The following is a 20,714-nucleotide window of genomic DNA, read 5'->3' as shown; positions in this document are numbered from 1 at the left end:
CCATCACTTGAAAACTGTATGCAATCATCAAAACCTTTTAAACAAAACTTTTTTTCTCTTCTATCTGTGTCGAAAAACTTGAATCTTAAAAATTTTGAAGAAGAAACTACTAATTTTTTTGTGTTTTTGGTTTTTAGCTACGCACTCACATCACAACAATTTCAAGAAAAATCCTGACGTTATTGCCTATTTAATTATATATTTGCTGCATTGGGGAAATAGCTAAAAATGGGATATTCACAAACACTTGTACACGTAAAAACATAAGTAAATATTACTATGGTTGTCATTTGTTGATATTAAACTGTCATTTCATCTTGGAGTTGTTAATTCATTCTCGCCACAATATGTTAGATGAATATTTTGATAGTGTTGTGTTCATGTGTTGTTTATTTTATGAATAAACTCTTTAAACTATCTTTTAAAAGTTTTTTTGTCAGACGAAAATTGGAATACATCACTCTAGAGTACAACTGAAATCCAGAGTTTTGTTGACATGGTCTCCATAGAGCTATTGTATTTTTAGAAAATGAATTGTAAACGTGTGTCCTTATATTTGTCTTGGTAATAAGTTGCTTTACCTAACACTTAATCTTCTAATGCTGTAAATCGCAGTTGGTAAAATTTGTATGTGGTTTGAACATCTAAATGTAAACAATTATAGAATTCCGTCTGCTATAGACGCTTGCTTTAAAAGCTCAAGTTCCAGTTAAGCTTTGCTTTACATTTTCTTTATCAGCGTTACTTCTAAATGGTCATGTTTGGGCAACAGGAAATGTATATTCATGCCAAACACTTTCGAGAAAAGGTATGTTATCTGACAGTAAGCAAACGACAGTTAACTGAAGGAAGATATGAAGCATGTAATCAATGGAATATACGATATTGTTGATGGAGGAGGTGTTAAAATATCCCGAATTTTAAGATTTCTTCTTCGAATAGAAAGACAATGACTTCTACACATTTTTTTGTAGAAAGATTGTGTTCCAAAGTAAAAAATTCTATGTACATTGACAATTTGACATTGTACAAGTTTGGTTTGATTGTAGAAGTAGAAAGACAGACACTGTAATATATATATGTCGGCTATATCCTGATTAGCATAAATAGAGCGAATTTAATTTATTATGCCCAACTTCTCCATCATATTAATATTCTAGCTATAATGTGCTTCAAATTGTTTGGAAAATATCAAAAGCCATTATCTTTCGTTGAAAATTCTGTAGTAAAGAGAATAATGCATCGAAATAACGAACTGGAATATGTATCTTGAATTCATGACATGACAGAAACTAAAATTATGGCCTTTCAGAAATGTTTAACACTCTTTAGGTCAATAATTGTATCGATTCAAGCGAAGAAATACTCAGCTTTTACGAAGCATTAAAATCATACACGAGGTACAGTTTTGTAATTGAAATGATTATTTGCGATGATTTAAAGTAAATCTTTACGAGTTCCTTGAATCAAAACAGAATGTATTTAAACAACTTAAAACTTCAGTTAACTTTTTATTGTATTGCATTTTGGCTAATGATATTTTCAACTATGGTCATTTTACAGCCAGGAATATCATTATTCATTTTTCACATGACGAGATGGTGGCGAGTTATGTGTTATTTAACACAGCCTACAGTCAGTTTTGAATTTTTTCTAAATTCTCTTTTGTACTCATACTCATAATTATGAGTCACAAAAAAATAAAAATTAGTTGATGTGCTATTCTTATTCAACCGAGCAATGAAAATGACATACGAAATGAAACATTTCCGAATGCTTAAGTTTTCTTTGAACTGCGCTTATTTCCGCTCACCTGCATATTGAAAATATTTGTCTTGCTTTACTTTTGGATTATATTTAATGCTTATGTCAACAAAAAGTGTAAGAACTTAAACTCTCATATGAATTTGTGTGAGAAACACATTTACGGAGTGTATATTAAACAAAAAAGAACAAATGAGAAGAAGGTGTAACAAAGCTATGCAATTCGGATTTTTATTTGCGATTATTTTTATTGCAAAAACAATCTTGGCAGTTACCAATCGTTGTAAAATTATTACAAAAGCAATCTCGGCAGTTCCCAATCGTTGTAAAATTATTGCAAAAGCAGTCTCGGCAGTTACCAATCGTTGTAAAATTATTACAAAAGCAATCTCGGCAGTTACCAATCGTTGTAAAATTATTACAAAAGCAATCTCGGCAGTTACCAATCGTTGTAAACATGATTTCAACCGTCATACATCTTTATCCCACATTAACATGACAAATAGAAGCAATATAAATATTTCTTACTTGTTATTTCTTCGTCTTTGCTTTGACCAAAATATTTAAGTGGTTTGTTAGCGTTAATCTTTGCTGCACACGAGGAAACTTTTCGTTTTTGAAGGCTTTCTGTTATCACAGAAGATGTACGTGATTAAACACATTGTACGTGGATTGCATGTTACGTCATGGCCACCATGTTGGTGGTCAAATACAAAAGAATATTTTATTAATGCTATTGTGGGCACCAGCCGTAGTGGGCGAGCCACGTTGTTCGATAATTCCCTGGAGGTTGGTTGCAACCCATGAATACTAACTTACTACACATGTTGTTTTTTACAACAGAGGCAGAAAAGTCGACAAACTGATATCTGATCTCTTGCCAATTATAAATACACCAAAAAGATACGTTCTCTTTCATGAAGTCGGGTGAGTTTCATTTTTAAATTTATATCTATTTCTATTTATAATAATTCTATGAAGCAACTTGATTGATCTCATTGCTCTTAATTTTCAATTCTTGTTACGCAAATACGTCAAAGCCCGTCATTTTGGATGATTTTAACATAGAATTTTTCTTATCTGCAATGCAAATGTCATCAAACATGGCGAACACTCCATTGCTCTCTCACTCCCAGAGGAATGGCTGCAAACGACCTATATATATTGAGAGTTTCACAATTAAAAATTGTTATAAACTGAGATAGCATAAATTGATTTTTTACATCTATAAACATGACCATGCATATAAGCTAAAGATGGTGTCCTGTTTGCCATAAAAAATGATTATGGCCGTAGAGTTAAAAGGATGGTTTTAAAACAAAAAAGGAAAGTAAAATTTACATTTTTGCCATAAAAAATTGTTATGGCCCATAGAGTTAAAAGAATGGCCTTACAACAGAAAAAGAAAGTAAAATTTACATGTTTGCCATAAAAAAATGATTATGGCCCGTAAAGTTAAAAGAATGGTTTTACAACAGAAAAGGAAAGTAAAATTTACATGTTTGCCATAAAAAAATGATAATGTTCCGTAAAGTTAAAAGAATGGTTTTACAACAGAAAAAGAAAGTAAAATTTACATGTTTGCCATAAAAAAATGATTATGGCCCGTAAAGTTAAAAGAATGGTTTTACAACAGAAAAGGAAAGTAAAATTTACATGTTTGCCATAAAAAAATGATTATATTCCGTAAAGTTAAAAGAATGGTTTTACAACAGAAAAGGAAAGTAAAATTTACATGTTTGCCATAAAAAAATGATTATATTCCGTAAAGTTAAAAGAATGGTTTTACAACAGAAAAGGAAAGTAAAATTTGCATGTTTGCCATAAAAAGTTATCAAGAATGAGGCCGAGTGAAAATATTTCTTAAGTACGGACCGACCTAAACGTTAAAAAACGTATTTATTTTATTGATCTTTATTATAAAGAAGTTTGCGTTCTAAAATGGCGGATACAGCTTAATGTTGAGACTAAAATTTTGTATGCAAACATAGCTTCGTATGGATAGTAAAATTCACTCTCGCTATGATAACTGCCATCTGAATACATTTTTCTTTCTTGTTGATAAATTTACGTCGCTTTTAAAAATATCCTTTTCGTATCGAAACACTTTAAATTAAACACTTATTGTACGTTTAGGTCTTTGCTGCAACCTGATGACTGTCAAGAATTTGTATCAAAAATTCCTATACCTCCAAGGTGGAATGTTCAAATCTTTGTGCCTCCAATGTAGCATGTTTAATGCCTCTCCTGCTCTACCTCCAGGGCAATGTGTTCAATTCTTTCAACTTTTAGTAGTATATGTTTAATTCTACCATCTCCAAATAGTAGCTATGTTTAATACTTCCTCTTCAAAAGTAGCATGTTTATGCAGCTCTGCGTCTGTTTTGAATCTTATAAAGATTTGTATTATGTTGGACTTACTACTACTGTAGAGAAGTTTGAACGGCTTAAAATTTGTTGTTCTGTTTATCATGTATAAATATTTTTGTATATAGATGAGTTGCCTTGTTTACGTTTTGATGGCAGTTGACCATTGTTGCAAGTGTTGTCTAAAGGCACTCGACCAAATCTGCTGCCAGCAAAACGTAAACGAGACAAGCCGTCTATTATCTTGTTTTCCTCGTGACTATAACTGTTGTTGATTGTTATATTTGTTGCATTAGTTTTTTAAGGTTTGACGTTTAAAACGTGTCTTGATTTTATTTATTGATCATATATTTGTTATTTAAACTGCTATGTCATTTGTGCAATTTTCTTATAGTCTCGTAGTTTTCAATAAAATTTTTGATGAATATTTAAAACATAAGCAATAATTATGAGCGTATATTTTTTATATTTAGTGAAGGCATAAGAATAGTTAAAATACAAAAGGTTGCATCAGAATCACTGGGTGTTGGATTACGAGGCGGTAAGTGAAGTGATGAAAATTTAAATTTTCATAATTGACCTCTTTCATTTGTTATGCAGCAATCGACAATGTCTTTATCATTAAAAAGAACACCATTAATAGGAATCTACCTATTTTACCTGTTTCATTCGCATAACAATTTGTAAAGTTGAGTTCCGTTATCACACAGAATCCAAAAGCTACCTTGTAGCTTCCAAACCATATTGCTCATTACTTCATTTGAAAAGATTTTAAAATATCGCCATAATATGATTTACCGTGCAGAGACGCTTGCAAGGGGAGGGGGCGACTGACCCCATTATAGTTCCCACATTAAGATCCTTATAAATAGAAATTGAAAATGTGAGATGTATGAAACTCTGTATAAAATATGTAAATTGCATTTTGCGGTTATGTTTGCCCACCCCTCTCCTTTCGCCTGCTGCCGCCTCTGCTGACACACTGTTACTGTGAAAATGAACTCATAAAACAAAGAAACTTTTATATTATGTTGAGATGTGAAATGAAGAACTGGAAATCAGCTTTAACAATTAAAATTTCTATATAATGATACTGTATAGTTTATGGCAACAAGAACATTGACCTAACACCCAATTTATAACATACCTATAAATCCATACATCACTGAATCTTATCGTTAAAAGTCATACAAGCTGCTGCCTTGAATAGGAGCTTGCATGAAGGACGATATTCTCTAGTAAAATGTACTTGTTCACGTTGACAATTTGATAAACAGTTGCGGAGGTGACTATCACGTAAGGTGAATACCATTAAACATTTACAAACAGTGGGTGTTTTTTTAAATACTTGATAGAATTGGTTTCTTTACCTTTTTTGAATTTTAGACTGCGGGTCATATTTTTTTCCGATATTCAAAATAGCGTCCTTGCATTACCTTGACAACAGTAGAGTTAGGCATTTTGGGATTGTTCTGTGAATGATTACACCATAAGCTTTCACTTTAAATGACGTATGTAATTGAAACGATGATAGGAAAAGAGCATGGTGTTGGTGTTTTTATATCCTCTGTTGTTCGTGGCTCAAGAGGAGATATAGCTGGACTGAAGGTATGTTAAAATGACAATGGCAATGCAATCTTTTTGTGAATTTACTGACTCCTAATTCAACGATATGCTTGCATAAAAATCTTGTTAACTACTTTAAAAAAACGTTCTACATTGAAGAAATGTGGAAAATTCTTTAACGAGTATATTACAATAATGTCTAAGCTTTCCTAAATAGAAAGATTTTTGCAACTACCCGGATTCAAAAAACACTATATTGTACGTACAGCTGTAATGCATTTTCCCTCACAAATCAATAGATTATATATAATTAATGCAGGTATATATTACTGTGCAAATCAAGGAAAATCTATTTTTTAGCCTGAGGCTGCCGCTATTTCTAATCGTTGTTGAAAAAATGCAGAAATTTTCTCTGTTTTTTAAGTGTATTCTATAAACGAAATAGAAAACACATTTACTTCTTTCTAGTGAGTAAAAACAACACTTTTGCTCGTGTTTGCCACGCAATTTTTTTATTTCTTCTAAACTTTTCCGCGGGTTTCTATCAGTTTGCGAAAACTTGGAAAATGTTTTCTATTTTTTAATAGACTTATAAATTGAAAGTTATGTTAATAGACTTAATATATTATAAGTTTTATTAATAGACTTAATATATTATTAGTTATATTAATAGACTTAATATAACTTATAACTTGAAGTCATTGAAATAATTCCAATGCTCCATATGGGACTATTACAGGCTGGTGATGAAGTGCTTCTTGTCAACGGGTTTACGATACGCGAATCAACGCATTCAGAGGTTGTTAGTCTTATTAGAAACAGAAGAAATCTCAGAATCAAAGTGAGAAGTAAGAACGCTACCATCAATGGTGTTTCTTTATTGATTAACTAACTTCTTTGAAAGAATAGTTTTAAATTTTCAAGGTATTTGGACATCGTTGTAAAGGCATTTGTGTTTGATGTTGTGTAAAACAATATATGCTTCATGTTTTCCAGAATCTTGATCGCCTCAGTAGTATAGTTCTCTATGCATTCAATAGTAGTTCGATGTTGTTTAAAAAGATAAATGCTGCATGTTTTGCTGAGACTCGACTCAGTAGTATAGTTCTTTATAGTATTCAATAATAGTTCAATGTTGTGTTAAAACATTTTGGTTTCTCAATCAAAATACTAGATTTTCCTTTCATAATTATTTAATTAGTTAATGAGCGATAAAATGGAATTTAAAACACGGACTCTTTACTGATTTGGTTACAAAAGCTACATTTTGTATTACAGGAAATATAACATAATTTGCATAAAACAAGAAATAGCAAAAACAAACTGTTTATTTTATCAAGCCATTGTCATCTTCTTATCTAAGACTTTTGTATTATTGAGTGCAATTTCAATGCATTCTATCTACTTCAGGCACCAGGAAATACCCAGATCGTATGTAAGTATATGTCTTGTGGCTGTTATCAAGACTGACTTATGAATATTTACAACTGTACTATTCTCTAGGCAAAATTTTAAAATCAATCAAGCTCAATATTTTCCTTTTTTCATAGAAACGGTAAATTGATTTGGAAATCAATGGATGACAAAGAAAACGTGTTTCGATACAATGCTAACGTTTTGGTAAGAATTTTTCCTACACTAGAATGATTTTCTTATCATAGATTTTCATTAGCAGTAAAAATCGCAAGGTACAAAAATTATATTCAATTATATCAAGACATGATCATCATTGTTTTACTGTTTGATATTTTTTGCTTATATTTTTATTCAGAATCATCTGGTTAGCCAGTTGACGCTAACTAGAAACCAGTCTCCAGTCTTGCAAATTCGAGATACTGATAAACACGTGAAATTTGTTGTTGGACCACAGGGTCTTGGTTGCGAGTAAGACAACATTTATTAGTTTAAAGTAAATGGCTTGAACCCGGGAGTATCGTTACATTTTTGTAGATGTAGATCGTCCAGGTTGGTATAGTCCTGAGAAGGACTGTTTTTGTTGTTGTTGACTGACGTTTCGACAACCTCAGCTGTAGTCATCTTCAGAGTCCGTGGGTAGTCATCTTGACTCAGGCTGTAGTCATTTTGACTGTGAAGATGACTACCGCTAAGATTGTCGAAACATCAGTCAACAACAACAAAAACCGTCCTTCTCAGGACTATACCAACCTGGACAATCTACATCTACAAACATTTATTAGTATATCAACATGCAACTTGTCACAATTTATCTTTGATTACTTTTCCTTGTTGAACCGTCTACACCATTTCTGTTGTCTGCATGCAAGTGACTTTATTTCATTTTGATAAATTGTATTACATTCGTATTAAGTCAATCTATAATTTTTATAAAAAAACATCTTAAAGTCCATTGTCATGAACGAAATATTTTGGTAATTTTTGCAGTGTAAAAATGGTATCCCATCAAAACATGGCATCTTTGTAATCCATGTTAATAAAGATTCGTTAGCTGATCGCGTTGGTATAGCGGTATAAAAACTGTTCTCATCTTCTCTTTCATTGTTTGCAAGAGACACGCGGCAATAGCTTGCTAGAAGTGCTTTTAATTAACATGTGCTTTTGATTGGAATGAAAAGACGAAGAATCGATTCATATAGTGCTCTTAATATTAAAAAGTTCCATCTTAATATTAAAAAGTTCCATCTTAGAGAATAACCATATTAATTCATCTTAGAACATGCAGTTTTTGCTGAAAGCTTGTTTGAGTTTTTTTTCTTGCAGACATGCATTCATTACGATGGAAAAGTGTTAAAATTTAGTAACTTATCTTTACTCGAATCATAATTTCTATACGTTTGCTCTCACCCATGTTAAACAATCGAAGCATCAATGATTCATTTATTTTTTTCAGCTTCAATGCTTTTAATTTATGTTTTCAGATAAGTTTATAACTATTTTTGTTCTATAGGTGGGAGATCAGATTATAACTTTAAACAAGAAGAACTTTACCAAAATTCAATATGCTGAGGTTGGAAGTAACAGAAGTAGGGTTAAAATAACTTTGCCAGAAATAGGGTTAAGATCACTTTGTTTCTTTATAAGCATTGTTGGATGATTTAGGTTACAGAAAATTGAGAATTTTGTTCTATACTTATTGTATGTTAATACGATTATCGTGTTCAACCGAAAAAAATTTATTTCACGTTACTACCAAAGTATTGAAAAAAAATTTTGGTGTCTTTAGCAGGATATATATTTATTTTTGTTTATCATGTGTGAGCGTTTTACTCAACTGGGGCAGGTTGCACGAAGCCTGGATAGCGTTATCCATTGGATAGAGATTTTTTCAACGCTATGCAAGCTTCGTGCAACCGGCCACAGTACGTCAATCTTTATCATACCTCTATGTTATACAACATTAGCTGTAATTTAACTCTTTTTTGTTTCATTTTACAACTATGGTTATACTATTTAGGCAGTCCAACTTCTAAAAACAACAAAAGAATATGACATGGTGCTGCGTCCTTGCAATGTAAGATATTTTTAAAAATCTCAAATATTGCAAATACTCTCGAAAAAAGACACATCTTTTTTATTCACGCTTGAGGAAAAACGTTTGAAAAAAATGAAGCAGAAGGTCTGTTTTATACGTCTAAATTAAAAAAAAAGGACAGAATCATGTGTGTTGTGTAAGAGGTGTTAAGTTAATCTATGTGAAACTTGATGTTTTATTTCGTCAAAGATGAGTCCATTATAACAACACTGGAAAGTCACTATGGTTGTATTGTCTAAGTTATAAGTTAAAGTGTAAAACAATTAAACTAACATTGTTTAAAACAAATAAATGACATAATAGTGTTATGTCAAAAATGTCAGGTTAATGAGGTTGTCATTTTGAATGTACCCGAAAAGCTTTGTTAAGTTTATTTGCGTTTGTATTCACAAAATGCATCAGGCAGTTTTTAAGGAAGTTTTACATTATCTTCACCAATTGTGCAACAACTGATGATTTAAAAAGTTCATGTCGACACTGTTTATAGCTGCATTACTTTGAAATTTTTCATTTTTTCATTAAAGGATGCTAAACAATTTGTCGAGCTTAAGTATTTAAAAGGTGTTGACAATGTAAGCATTCGTAAAACGTTTAAAGAAGACAATGAGGGTAAGAGGATTATTTTAATGTATTTTATGTCACCTGAAATTGCTTTTGAAGAGTATTTTTAAAGTTGGCTATTTATATAGTTTGTGAAAAACATAAAAAACGGACTCACTTTCAGGAATTTGTAAGTGCGATCATTACAATATGAACAGTTTACAAAAAGAATTGGTCGTCTTCCATTTGACGATTACATGTAACATGTTTTTTTTTGTTTGTGAATATAAACCATCTTTAATGAGAATGGGTCGGTTTCCATTCGCTGATAGTTTGTTTCAATTTAAAGACATCCAAGATTAGTTTGTGCACGCAACCGCAGAGGCCGCGTGGCTCGATAATTGGGGCAAATATTCATATATGCATGTTCTGCCTTAGTAGCTTCTATTGAAATTAATTGTGGTTATGGATTAAAAAAGATTAAAGTATACGAATATATGAATATTTCCTCCCCCCCAGTTATCGAGCTTGTGCGGTCTCTTAACTGTGGAAATCTATGCTTAAAGAAAGAAAGCAAAAGTTTGAATTTGGTTTGATCTCAAGACGTATTACAACATGCATACATGAATCTCTTAGCATGTCCGCAATGTGAAATTTGGAAATTATAGGTTTATATTCACGTATTGAAAGCAATGGCGTGCGGTCATGCAAGCGTATTATTTTAGGTTTATATTCACGTATTGAAAGCAATGGCGTGCGGTCATGCAAGCGTAGGCAAGCGCCGCTTGCCTAAGCATTTTACCGAACAAAAATTGTTTGGATCAATCTCTGAGCAAAATCAGTTTAAATTTTTCTGTTCTAAACAATGTCAATGTAATCTTTTGTCTAAATTGTCTTTACAGTTGAAATGCTTGCTATTTATACGCGATTTACTGTCGTGGTTTTCGGTTTCACTTTGCTACACTTGTAAGATGAGTCAAGTGGATTAAATACACCGAATATTTATTAACCAAGCCAAGCGCGCTTGCCTTCGGAGCTCAATTTGAACATTTGCGCATGCGTTAATCTAGATTTGGAGGCTTCTTATTCGAGGAATATCGAGAAAAGGCAAGCGGCGCTTCTAAGGGCGCCGCTTGATAGCGATTGGTCAACAGTCTTGTACGCTCGCAATTTTAAACACATATCAGCGCACGAATAATATTCGTATATTCAACACATTGGACATCCGAATTATTCACGCCGTTAATGTTATCGTTTATTAAAAGATGACTGAGAGCGAAAGGTAATGTTCTGATTTCTAATTCAAAGTAGTAGGTGCTTTACTGGTTATTTTATTATTTTCTGCGCACAATGTGCGTAAACAAGCAGGGGCCGCAGTCTGCAGAGATATCGAAATGCACGCAAACGTGTGTTGTGGTAAAGTATGACTAGCATTATAACCAAAACACTATGCTCTTGTCAGTCTTGTGTCGCTGAATTAATGACTAAAAATAAAAGGTACAAGATACTAAATAATAAACACGACTCTCCGATATTCTGAAACGTACGAGTCAGTGCCAGACACATTTTGAAGAACGGGAGAACACGTTGCCATGACGTCATTATACCAAAATATAAACATTAAACAACGCCATGGCCTCAGTTTGTAACACACCGTGCCGATTTTGTGCGCGAAACTGGCTGTTCTTAATTGTTATAATCACGACTGCTACAATACATTTCGCGCCTATTGTCTTGCAATTTATGTATGTAGAAGATATTATCTGTAGCATGTAATACAAGATTATGATATTGACAAGAGCTTCCTTTTGCGTAGTAGTTTTGATATTTGTATCCGGTAGATATCATGTAACTGATGTAAGGTATAAATAAGATTGATGTTCCTATAAAATATATAGCATAGGAATTTTCATCCTTTTATGTTCTACTTTTACATTCGGTATTTTCACGACACCTGTACAACATGACTGAATGCATTGTGGAATCACTGTCAGCGCTTGCCTATTGAATTCGGTCACCGCACGCCACTGATTGAAAGTATTAATCAACATTCATTAACATGTTTTTGTGATTTATTTTCAAGACACAACTGCAGGAAAGGAGAATACGAGACTAGCTTCTTCATTTTTCAAATCTTCAAACGGCAGCAGTGATCAAGCAACAGACAGGTGACGTGCTCTTCCCAATTTCAATCTAACATACGTAAAGAAAGTTCAGTAAAACATATTTTCATTCCAATCTTTAGCGCTCAATTGTACGATAAAGCAAAGAAGAAATGTTCAAGCAGCATAAAAGATTTAAAAGTTTGTTGATACTTTCAGACCCAATGTGTACTAGCATATACTTCTATGACCCTCATAGAGAAAATCCCCAATTTTCTTCATGGAGACGCTCATACGATAATTAAATGAATGGAAACTTACGTGAAATAGGTCAAAGACGTTTGTCAAACAACTGATTTGAATATATTAATACAATAAAACCATTGTTTTTTATGCTTGATAATTCTTTATAGTTGTGGAAATTGGGAATTTTTAATAACATTGTGAATTCGACTCGAAAATTCCACCAACTTATTAAAAAAATAATTGAGTTACAACGTTCGCAGACAAAAAGGTTGTCTTAAAGAATTAAAAATCATAAATTATTTTGTGAAGGCCCGTTTCAAACGTCGCATCTTACGTACGCCGAATGCATTAAAAAAGAAAAAGAAAATGGAGATAAAATCTCTCACAATCTTATTTTTTTTTCAAAAGCATCTGGCTAATGTGAAACACACGGTTTGAAAGAGGCCCGAGTCTTTATCTCAGATAATCATTTATGTTCATTGTTGTTGGAAGAGTAATTGCTACTTTATGTAAGAACCATGTACCTCAAAACACTGGAAAGGGTTTGTGAGCACAGCATATACAAAGACCAGATTACACTTTATATTGAAAAAAATTCAATTATCCTTCGGAAACTATAAAATTATAATTGTAATTTCTTTATTTAAGTGTTATATGTATGTTTTTCGCTTTCTATTTTGTAGTTAAGTGAGAAAAACAAGGTTGGCCTTCAGTCCAAGTCAGTATTGGTCGAAAAGGTAAGTTCTAGCAAGTTTAATTAAGTGAGAAAGTTTCATTACATGGGTATTTAAAATGAAGACTTCTTTTGCCGAAAAATTCTTAAACTACAAAAGCAATGGGCAATGTCCATTGTCCATCGTCCAAGTCACATGGTTTTCATGTATATATAAAAATCGTGTTAGGATTACTATTATCAAAATATTATCAAAATCTCGAGAGACAAACTCATTCGCTGAAATAAATGTTTTCTGGATTCCGAAAATGAAGCTCTGGTTTTGCAAATATCACATGGACAATATAAAATCGTAAAATGACAAAATTCCACTCACGGTTTTCATAGTGGAATGGATCTTGTCTAGATAAGCACCAATAAAGAACTCCTTTGCTTTAATGAATAGTACGCGTTCCTATTATCTTTCAGTTCATGTGCTCATATGTGAGTAAAGGACTATGTATAAAATATTTTTCTAGAGTGCAATGACTACTCTTCTTTTGGATGAGCTGGATGGTAGAATTGTAGTTCGTCAAGCTATTACCTCAGATAATTGTAAGGACAATTTTCAATCTTTGGATGCCATCAAGAGGCCTATGAAATCATGATCAGTTTGCACAGGAAAGCAGTACAGATCCTACAACATATATTCACAAGACTTTACTAATTTTTTAGGGTGTTAAGTCACTGAAAAAATCATTTTCATCAACTTAAAAAACTCTCTATTTTTGTTTTCTGTTCAAAAGAAAAAACCTTCGCAATTTTTTTTCATCACATCATTTTTTAAATACATTTTCAGCTGCATCCCCTTGTGAAATCAGGACAGGAGATATCTTGCTGAGTGTTGATCACGTGAACTTGATTGGAATGTCTCTAGAAGAAGCCCAATCTTTTGTGAATGAAAAGTTAAAACATAAAAACGTGAGTTTTTTGGGACAGAATTCATTTATTCATATTCATTGTTTCTGAAATATCTAACATCTGCTGTACCTTTGATACCGACTTTCCCAATTCTTTTTAATCGTGTTACCCCTAAAGAGAAACTCACATATTCATCTTTGAGACCTCAGATAAGCATTGTTTTTTTTTCTTTATACCCAGTGTATCTAAACTATGTAACATCGCAAGGAATTCCTTGTATTCATTTTTGTTGTCACTCCTCATGCACAAGAAAAGAGAGATTTTAATGCTGTGTTCTACCCTGAGCAAAAATTGATCATCAACCAATATGGCAGACATAATCCTTTCAGATTGGTTTAGAGTATGTGGATTACAGATCAGTTTTGCATATTTAGAACACAGAAATACTACCCCAAAAAGAAACCTTTTCTAAAAACATAACATCGCTAATATTTTCGCTAGATTTGCGTGATTTCCATCTTTAATTTTTTGTCTGTACAGGATTCTATTTCAGTCGTCATAGCGACCAACTTGGATGGAAATAACTCTCATCATTCAGCCATTGTTAATTCTAACTGGTGTTTTGCACAAAAAGATTCGACGGATATTGATGAAAACGACTCAGTGTAAGCACAAAATATTTCATTTTGAAAATTATTGTGTAAAATTTTACGATATTCATACAACAGAGCTAGAAAATATAAAATCACAGCTAGTGAGAATACGATTACGCAATCATAATTTCAAAGAATTAAAAGCAACGTACAAAATAAATCTGCATAAATTAAAGCTTGTGTGTAAAATGGTACCTGTTGAAATGATAGCATTAATTCTTAAAAATAATAAGTAATATTAATTTAAGTCTAAACTGACCAGGTCCAATTTCAATCCTTGGGTATGTGTAAAACCTATTCCTAAAATTTTCCTACTATCAGAGTTCTGTCACTTTAATTATGTATTTTATTGCATTCGTTTTGCTTTAAAATGTAGGTTCAACACAAAGTTTTAAAAATGTGTTCATCCTTTCTGAAAAACAGTTGCATTTCACCTTTACCTGAAAAGACAACGATCAACACTATATAAACTAAAGCGCAGAAGGAAAGCTTAATGCATAATCATCGTTTAAAAAATAAATGGTAAAATGTGTGAGACAGTGAGAAATATAGTAGAAATTGATTGCTGTTATTTTGTGATTACTTTTCTTATGATCGTAGGAAATATTTGTGGTATTTGAATAAAATTTAGCGCAGTCTGTGTAGACAAGGAAAAAATATCTTTACCCAAAAATCGCACAATTCACAAACCTGAACACCAGACTTTCTTCAGTAAGCTATGAGATGTAATTTCAAAACACTGTATGATCAAATAAAAGTTGTAGTATAAAAAATATTTATGAACGCAATTCGCAGACAGGCAGCTATATGACAGGCACATTGTCATCATTATTGTCTCGATTATTTTCACATCTTCCAAAACAGGAAGTTTTTATTTTAACGTGTGTGTCATCAGTCATCATTTTGTGTCGTATGAAAATAATTAAAAATTGACATTTTATTTCAATTAGTTGGGGAGACGTTTAGTAGCATTGATTCAATTTCAACAGCTAAAAGTAAAGCAAGGCAACCTTTGCGATAACTGAAACTTGATCATAACAAAAACATTATCTAATCGTTGACACATCACACAGTAAGCATGCCAATGACCCATGCTAAAGTCACGATCGTCTTTACCATGGTGATGAAGTAATAAAAAAACAGCAATAAATTACCGTTCATTTCTTCATTAACTTCATTCCTGCTTCTTCGACACAGTGGTGTATTATATCAAGTTCAAGCATCGTATAAGTAGCTCTGTTCTGTCATTGTCGCATCTATAAAAAACAGGGGAAACATAATTCCTAACATTACCAATGATCTTATAGCAAGAAACTGATTTTATAATGAAATCATGCCGATAGTTCCAAGCACAGCAAGGTTTCTTTTCAAGAAAAGGGTGTAATGGAGCCTTGTCATGCTTTATGGCTTCACGTATCTTCTCTCACAGCCATAGTATTTTGGATAGTTCACGAAAGTATAATAAGCAAGCTATGCCCCAGACATATGAAGGAAGAAAATAACACATACTGGTGGCATTGGTGTCTTTCCACGGCTATTTTTGGTTTTGTCGCTAGTGTTGGAGCTATTTACAGGTTTGTAAACTACAGTTTATCAAAATCAAAATAATCCTTTCCTAAACCTTTATTATATAATTCGAGACTACTTAAAACGTCATTCGTGATAAACAACATAATGAATTATTTATTTTGTTGATGCATCATCTGCAGTGATACTTTTATCAAATGTAGCGACGAAATCTATAACATCGGTGGCCCTGAATTCAATATTTGCTTTTTATACAATCGATTTATGTGAATATATTCCTTATATGTAAATGTGTTAGAGCACGTATGAATATGTATATATAGATATAAATATATAAATGTATAAATAAATGCGCGCACAATAGTCTCTTTATGAGATCACGCGTGACCTCTCTGTATGTTTAATCTTTCACTGTAAACAGTGTTATAATTTGACAAAGTAGGCAACTTTCATTACAAAATGACCGGCCATTAACTCAAAAACTTTCACTAAAACTGCTAATATACGAGGTGTATTAAAAAAAACCCAAAAACTGAACAGTTTGGAAAACGTCGATAAAGTTATCAGCCCGTAGGATTTGCAAAATCTTTTAATGGATTTAGGTAATTGGACTTCCAATGGTTAATCTGACACTAAATTGTTTGCGCATAATAACCATTTTTGCATTTAAACTAGTGATAATGAGAAGCACTTTTGAAATAGTTTGAGCACGAAAATGAAGAGGCTAAAAATAATTAAGACACAAGGGTTAAATTATCGCACATGTTGTACAAGCCTACAAACATACTTGGCCAAATGTTTGGATATTTGATTTCACCGTACGCCAAGGCTGCGCATCCAAATTGTAAAATATTTTTCGTTTTCCCCTTTTTAAATGGCATTTTCTTAAATTCATATTTTGATTAATTTCCCTTCAAATTTAAGCAAAATTGACGATATTATAACAAGATGGCATTGAGAAACGATCTGCTATTTGAAAGCTAGGCATTCTCGTACACATCAGCCAATTTCCTGTAACTTTGTTAGCTTAAATAACATCAACCATATTTTAAGTCTATGTGGTCTAATTGCTTTTTAGCTTTGTCATTATCGTGTGAAAGTTAGCTATTTCAAAAGTGCTTCTCGAAACATAATTCTTATTGTAAAATGGTTATTCTTTGCAAAAATTTTATCATCACATGAGAAATTCGAAGTTCAAGTACCTAACCTACGAAAGGTTTTTGCAAATCCTGCAAAATGATAACTCTAGCAACGTTTTCGTACAAAGGCGTAGCCAGCCCGCAAGTTTTGGTCCTGCTGTGTGAATTTTAGATCAATAACATTATTCATTTCTTTAGTATTTCTATTCACGTGAAAAACACAAAAGTTTTGAAGGCTGGTGGCAAATATTTTTCGAAATGCTGGGAGCACTTTCCCAAACATTCGTCCTATTTTAATTTGAATGTTCAAAGGCATTGACTGATTGGCTGCCAAATTTATGTGTTGGCCTGTAGCCAATCTGAATTCATGCAATAACAATTGTAGACAATTTGCGATGTCTTTAAACGTTCAAAATTTTACAAATGTCAAAGATATGATCCAGGCCTTCACGCAGTACTGTAGATATAAACAAGGCTCCTACATTTTATATAAATATACGTACTGGTTTATTTTCGAAATTATGTACTTTCATTCATTGTGAGTGAAATGTTGGTAAAACATTAATTTTCTCATTATTCAGAACAAATTTGATGAAGAATCAGCCATTAAAAAGTGCTATTTTCATATAAGTTACCTCTACAATAAATTTTGATCTCATTTGATGCACCATATGCCAAACGGTGTTAGAATATATATTCCAATTCTCAAATTATATCCCATAAAATTTATAAAATTAAATATTTTGCTCATTTTGACAACGAAACTCCATGAGTTTTTCAAAAACTGACAGCACATAAAAACCTGTTCATAAAAATTTAAAATATTAATGTGATGATTCCATGCGTAGCAAAGAATATGGTTGTTTTGAAATAATAAGTGTTACTAATGAAATTATTCTTGTTACTTAGTTCGTTGCCTTTTTCAGTTGTCAAATTAAAATTTTATAGTACAAGGCATAATTATTGATTATTTTGGCGAATATTTATTAAAAGATTATGTAGTAAGTGCCTGAGCTAAGTGGTTTCCCAATAAAGGTAAATCTACAATAGCGAAAACTGTTTGCTAGTTTCCATAGTTCATTGTATTTCGAACAAACTGTGACAATATTAGATTCGCATAAGTAAACACCCAGCCATAGAGAACCACATTCTCTTATGGTTTAGCTACTGAAGTCCCATGTAAGCTATTTCACCATCTGGCCATTGGGTATGAAAAGAAAACTTTTTCATATGAACTTCATTTTGAACATTTATGTTGACAGCTTTCCATGTCACGTAATGATTACATTGATACAAATCATTCATTTTTCATTCATTTTTCTTTCGTTATATTTCAGCAAATGATACATTTAAATGTCTCTCCAGGTTAGCTAAAGACTGTATGTTACAATTAGCCATTCATCAAAAGTTGACTCATTTATGCCTTTTGTTATGTTTCAGTATCATTTATGGACCTGAAGATATGTTCCACCGATTGAGCAATAATGGAGATCTGGCTGCTTATGTCACTACCTCCATTTCTTTTGGTGAGAGATCTTTCATTGCATGAATATTTTTCTTATCAGCAAACCAAACAAATTTTCATATCAAAATTTTACTTTACAATTTTCGAAATTTTGGAGTTGGGGCTGCTATGGGCAGTTCAAGTTTTTGAATTACAATCCTGTGATTAATGGTATCCGAGGCTTTTCATGAATTGAGGAATATACCTGCTGTATGTTTCTTTAATTGTGAATCTCTTTATTTATTCTCCTAGCAAGTTCGATAGTAGCTATAGCTCAGTAGATCTGTTTTCTCTGATTTTGCTTGCATAAATTTTTTTTCATAAATTTGGTCAATCTTCTATTCATGAGTTTTTTCATTTGTCTGCACGAAAATGTTGTGAAAACACGTTCAACAATTGGACAATGTTGGAAGCCAATCCAAAGCAAATTTGATGGTCGGTTTTTAAATATTTTCTGAACATTTCAGTAAACTTTTATTCATGTTTGCTATTTATAATTATTTTAGGTTTCTTTGTAATTGATTTGATATATGTAACTGGAGACATGAAACTTTTTTATGGCATTTTCTCTCACCATGCTGTTGTAAGTATTAATTTTATAATTATGATGTATGCGACAGAAAACATATGAAATTAAACTTTTAATGATTTTCTTACTAAAATGACATAATATATCATTTACGATGAGATAATTATCAATATACATTAAATTGTCCTACAGCTGATGCTTTCGAGGTGCAAGCACCATAAAATCCATACTTTGGAATTACGTCAGTTAATATAATCGTTATTTGAGCAAACTGATCATGCATTTTATAATAATTAAGCTTTTGTCGATCATAAATTATATTGCAAATGTGCAGTTGATAAGCTAACAGTCAAAAAATTATTTAAAATGGTTTTCAATCCCTGATGAATTAATATTTCATAACATAAATTTAGAATGTGGTGGTTCAATGTAGACTATGAAAATGACTTGGCTTATTTAATGTTATTGAAAGCCTAGTTGGACTCACTCGATATTTATTTCAATATTAAATGAGATTAGGAAATCAGATAATCCATAATCCATGTTTGACATAAAGTTCATGGCTACTGTCGCAGATGATGAACTAAACAGTAAAAAATAGTCGCATTGTAAAAGCTAATAACTCCTTAAAAATTTATAAACCTGTTTAAGGTTTGCTTGAAAGCCTTGAATTATGTTTAGTTTTTTTAGATATATGTTTTACCTTCTAAAACTATAAATTTAAAGATTAAATTCCTCATAGCGTTCCATTTATTCACACAAAACATTCTTTCTATACTCCTGAGGATAGTTTAATCTCTTTATATTTTAAATACTTTTTACAATAGTTTTAACAGCTTTTTTCAACTTTTAAAATTTGAACAATTTACATAGTTCAGCTTTTTGGCTTCCATTTTTTGCATTAACTTTTCATCTCTAATTTCACGTGGGGAATGGAGACGAGATCCTTTAAATCTTAGGTACTTCACCTCCATTTTTTTTTCTTTGTAGGCAATAATTGCTTTTGGACTCAGTCTTTTCTTCCAGGGAAAATATCTACCGATTGCAGTTGTATTTCAACTTATGGAGATTAACAACATATTTTTGAACATTCAACGTGTTTTTAACTGTTTGAAAATCGATGCATCAACCAGTGTAGTGTATCGCTTCAATTCTGCGTTGTGTCTTGCCTCTTGTGTTGTTTTCCGATTTTTGCTGTCGTTATCGTTGATTGTTTTTGTGGTTGCTAGGCGAGACACATCTGAGTCGTTCGTCGAGTTCACAATATTATTTTTTTGTTCAATATTTTATCTACAACAAAACTGGTGCATGCTTCTAAGAGCATGGAAATCTAGAACCTGGAAAAAAGCAAAAAAGATTCATGTGTCAGTCACGTGAGACATTCGGCATGAAAATGCACCTGAAAAATTTTTTTATAAAGAGTCATTAGCTAATATATTTATTCGGATTTCAGACAGCACATTTAACAATTAATAATTGTGTATTTGTCCACCTTGACACAGTTATTTATGATTTTAAGATAACGAATCATCTATTTCTGCTTTGACAATCATTATTAAATGAGATTGAGTATGAGGTTATGAGCTGACTATACTGCAATATAGAGGTAAACTGCCATTTTTCATCAAGCAAAATATACTTTTGTGGCTTGTTTTTGAAGCAAGGCATGTACGTATGTGATGATTACAGTTTT

The 20,714-nt window shown here is 32.0% G+C and overlaps 2 protein-coding genes across 2 annotated transcripts; both read left to right on the top strand.

The window, feature by feature from the left end:
- The first annotated feature begins 751 nt into the window (after window positions 1–751).
- On the top strand, window positions 752–7,585 carry LOC124454781 (harmonin-like). Its single transcript, XM_047005534.1, has 9 exons — window positions 752–808; window positions 1,333–1,400; window positions 3,901–3,960; window positions 4,605–4,672; window positions 5,666–5,739; window positions 6,437–6,545; window positions 7,108–7,132; window positions 7,248–7,317; window positions 7,469–7,585. Exons 1-9 carry the CDS (start codon window positions 752–754, stop codon window positions 7,583–7,585), a joined length of 648 nt encoding a protein of 215 aa, XP_046861490.1.
- Window positions 7,586–8,152: 567 nt separating this feature from the next.
- Window positions 8,153–20,601, top strand: LOC124455066. Its single transcript, XM_047005820.1, has 14 exons — window positions 8,153–8,184; window positions 8,624–8,683; window positions 9,131–9,187; window positions 9,733–9,817; window positions 11,832–11,916; window positions 11,994–12,051; window positions 12,780–12,833; window positions 13,288–13,363; window positions 13,608–13,729; window positions 14,210–14,334; window positions 14,699–15,896; window positions 18,429–18,514; window positions 18,999–19,075; window positions 20,012–20,601. The coding sequence occupies exons 3-11, from the start codon at window positions 9,167–9,169 to the stop codon at window positions 14,715–14,717; spliced, it is 645 nt and encodes a 214-aa protein (XP_046861776.1). The 5' UTR covers window positions 8,153–8,184; window positions 8,624–8,683; window positions 9,131–9,166; the 3' UTR covers window positions 14,718–15,896; window positions 18,429–18,514; window positions 18,999–19,075; window positions 20,012–20,601.
- Window positions 20,602–20,714: the final 113 nt, after the last annotated feature.

The sequence above is a fragment of the Xenia sp. Carnegie-2017 genome, unplaced genomic scaffold (genome assembly GCF_021976095.1).
Source record: "Xenia sp. Carnegie-2017 unplaced genomic scaffold, XeniaSp_v1 HiC_scaffold_3, whole genome shotgun sequence".
NCBI classification, from domain to species: Eukaryota; Metazoa; Cnidaria; class Anthozoa; order Malacalcyonacea; family Xeniidae; genus Xenia; species Xenia sp. Carnegie-2017.
Note: the sequence above shows the minus strand (reverse complement) of the source record. Positions and strands in the feature narration are given on the sequence as shown.

What these genes read in the sequence shown, in the direction of transcription:
- LOC124454781 (XM_047005534.1), top strand. Translation starts at nt 752, where the DNA reads ATGGTCATGTTTGGGCAACAGGAAATGTATATTCATGCCAAACACTTT. An exon ending in GGGTGTTGGATTACGAGGCG is followed by an intron (nt 4,673 to 5,665) that starts GTAAGTGAAGTG and finishes AAACGATGATAG; the next exon opens with GAAAAGAGCATGGTGTTGGT. An exon ending in GAGATATAGCTGGACTGAAG is followed by an intron (nt 5,740 to 6,436) that starts GTATGTTAAAAT and finishes GGACTATTACAG; the next exon opens with GCTGGTGATGAAGTGCTTCT.
- LOC124455066 (XM_047005820.1), top strand. Translation starts at nt 9,167, where the DNA reads ATGGTGCTGCGTCCTTGCAAT. An exon ending in GCAGCATAAAAGATTTAAAA is followed by an intron (nt 12,052 to 12,779) that starts GTTTGTTGATAC and finishes TCTATTTTGTAG; the next exon opens with TTAAGTGAGAAAAACAAGGT. An exon ending in AGCTATTACCTCAGATAATT is followed by an intron (nt 13,364 to 13,607) that starts GTAAGGACAATT and finishes ATACATTTTCAG; the next exon opens with CTGCATCCCCTTGTGAAATC.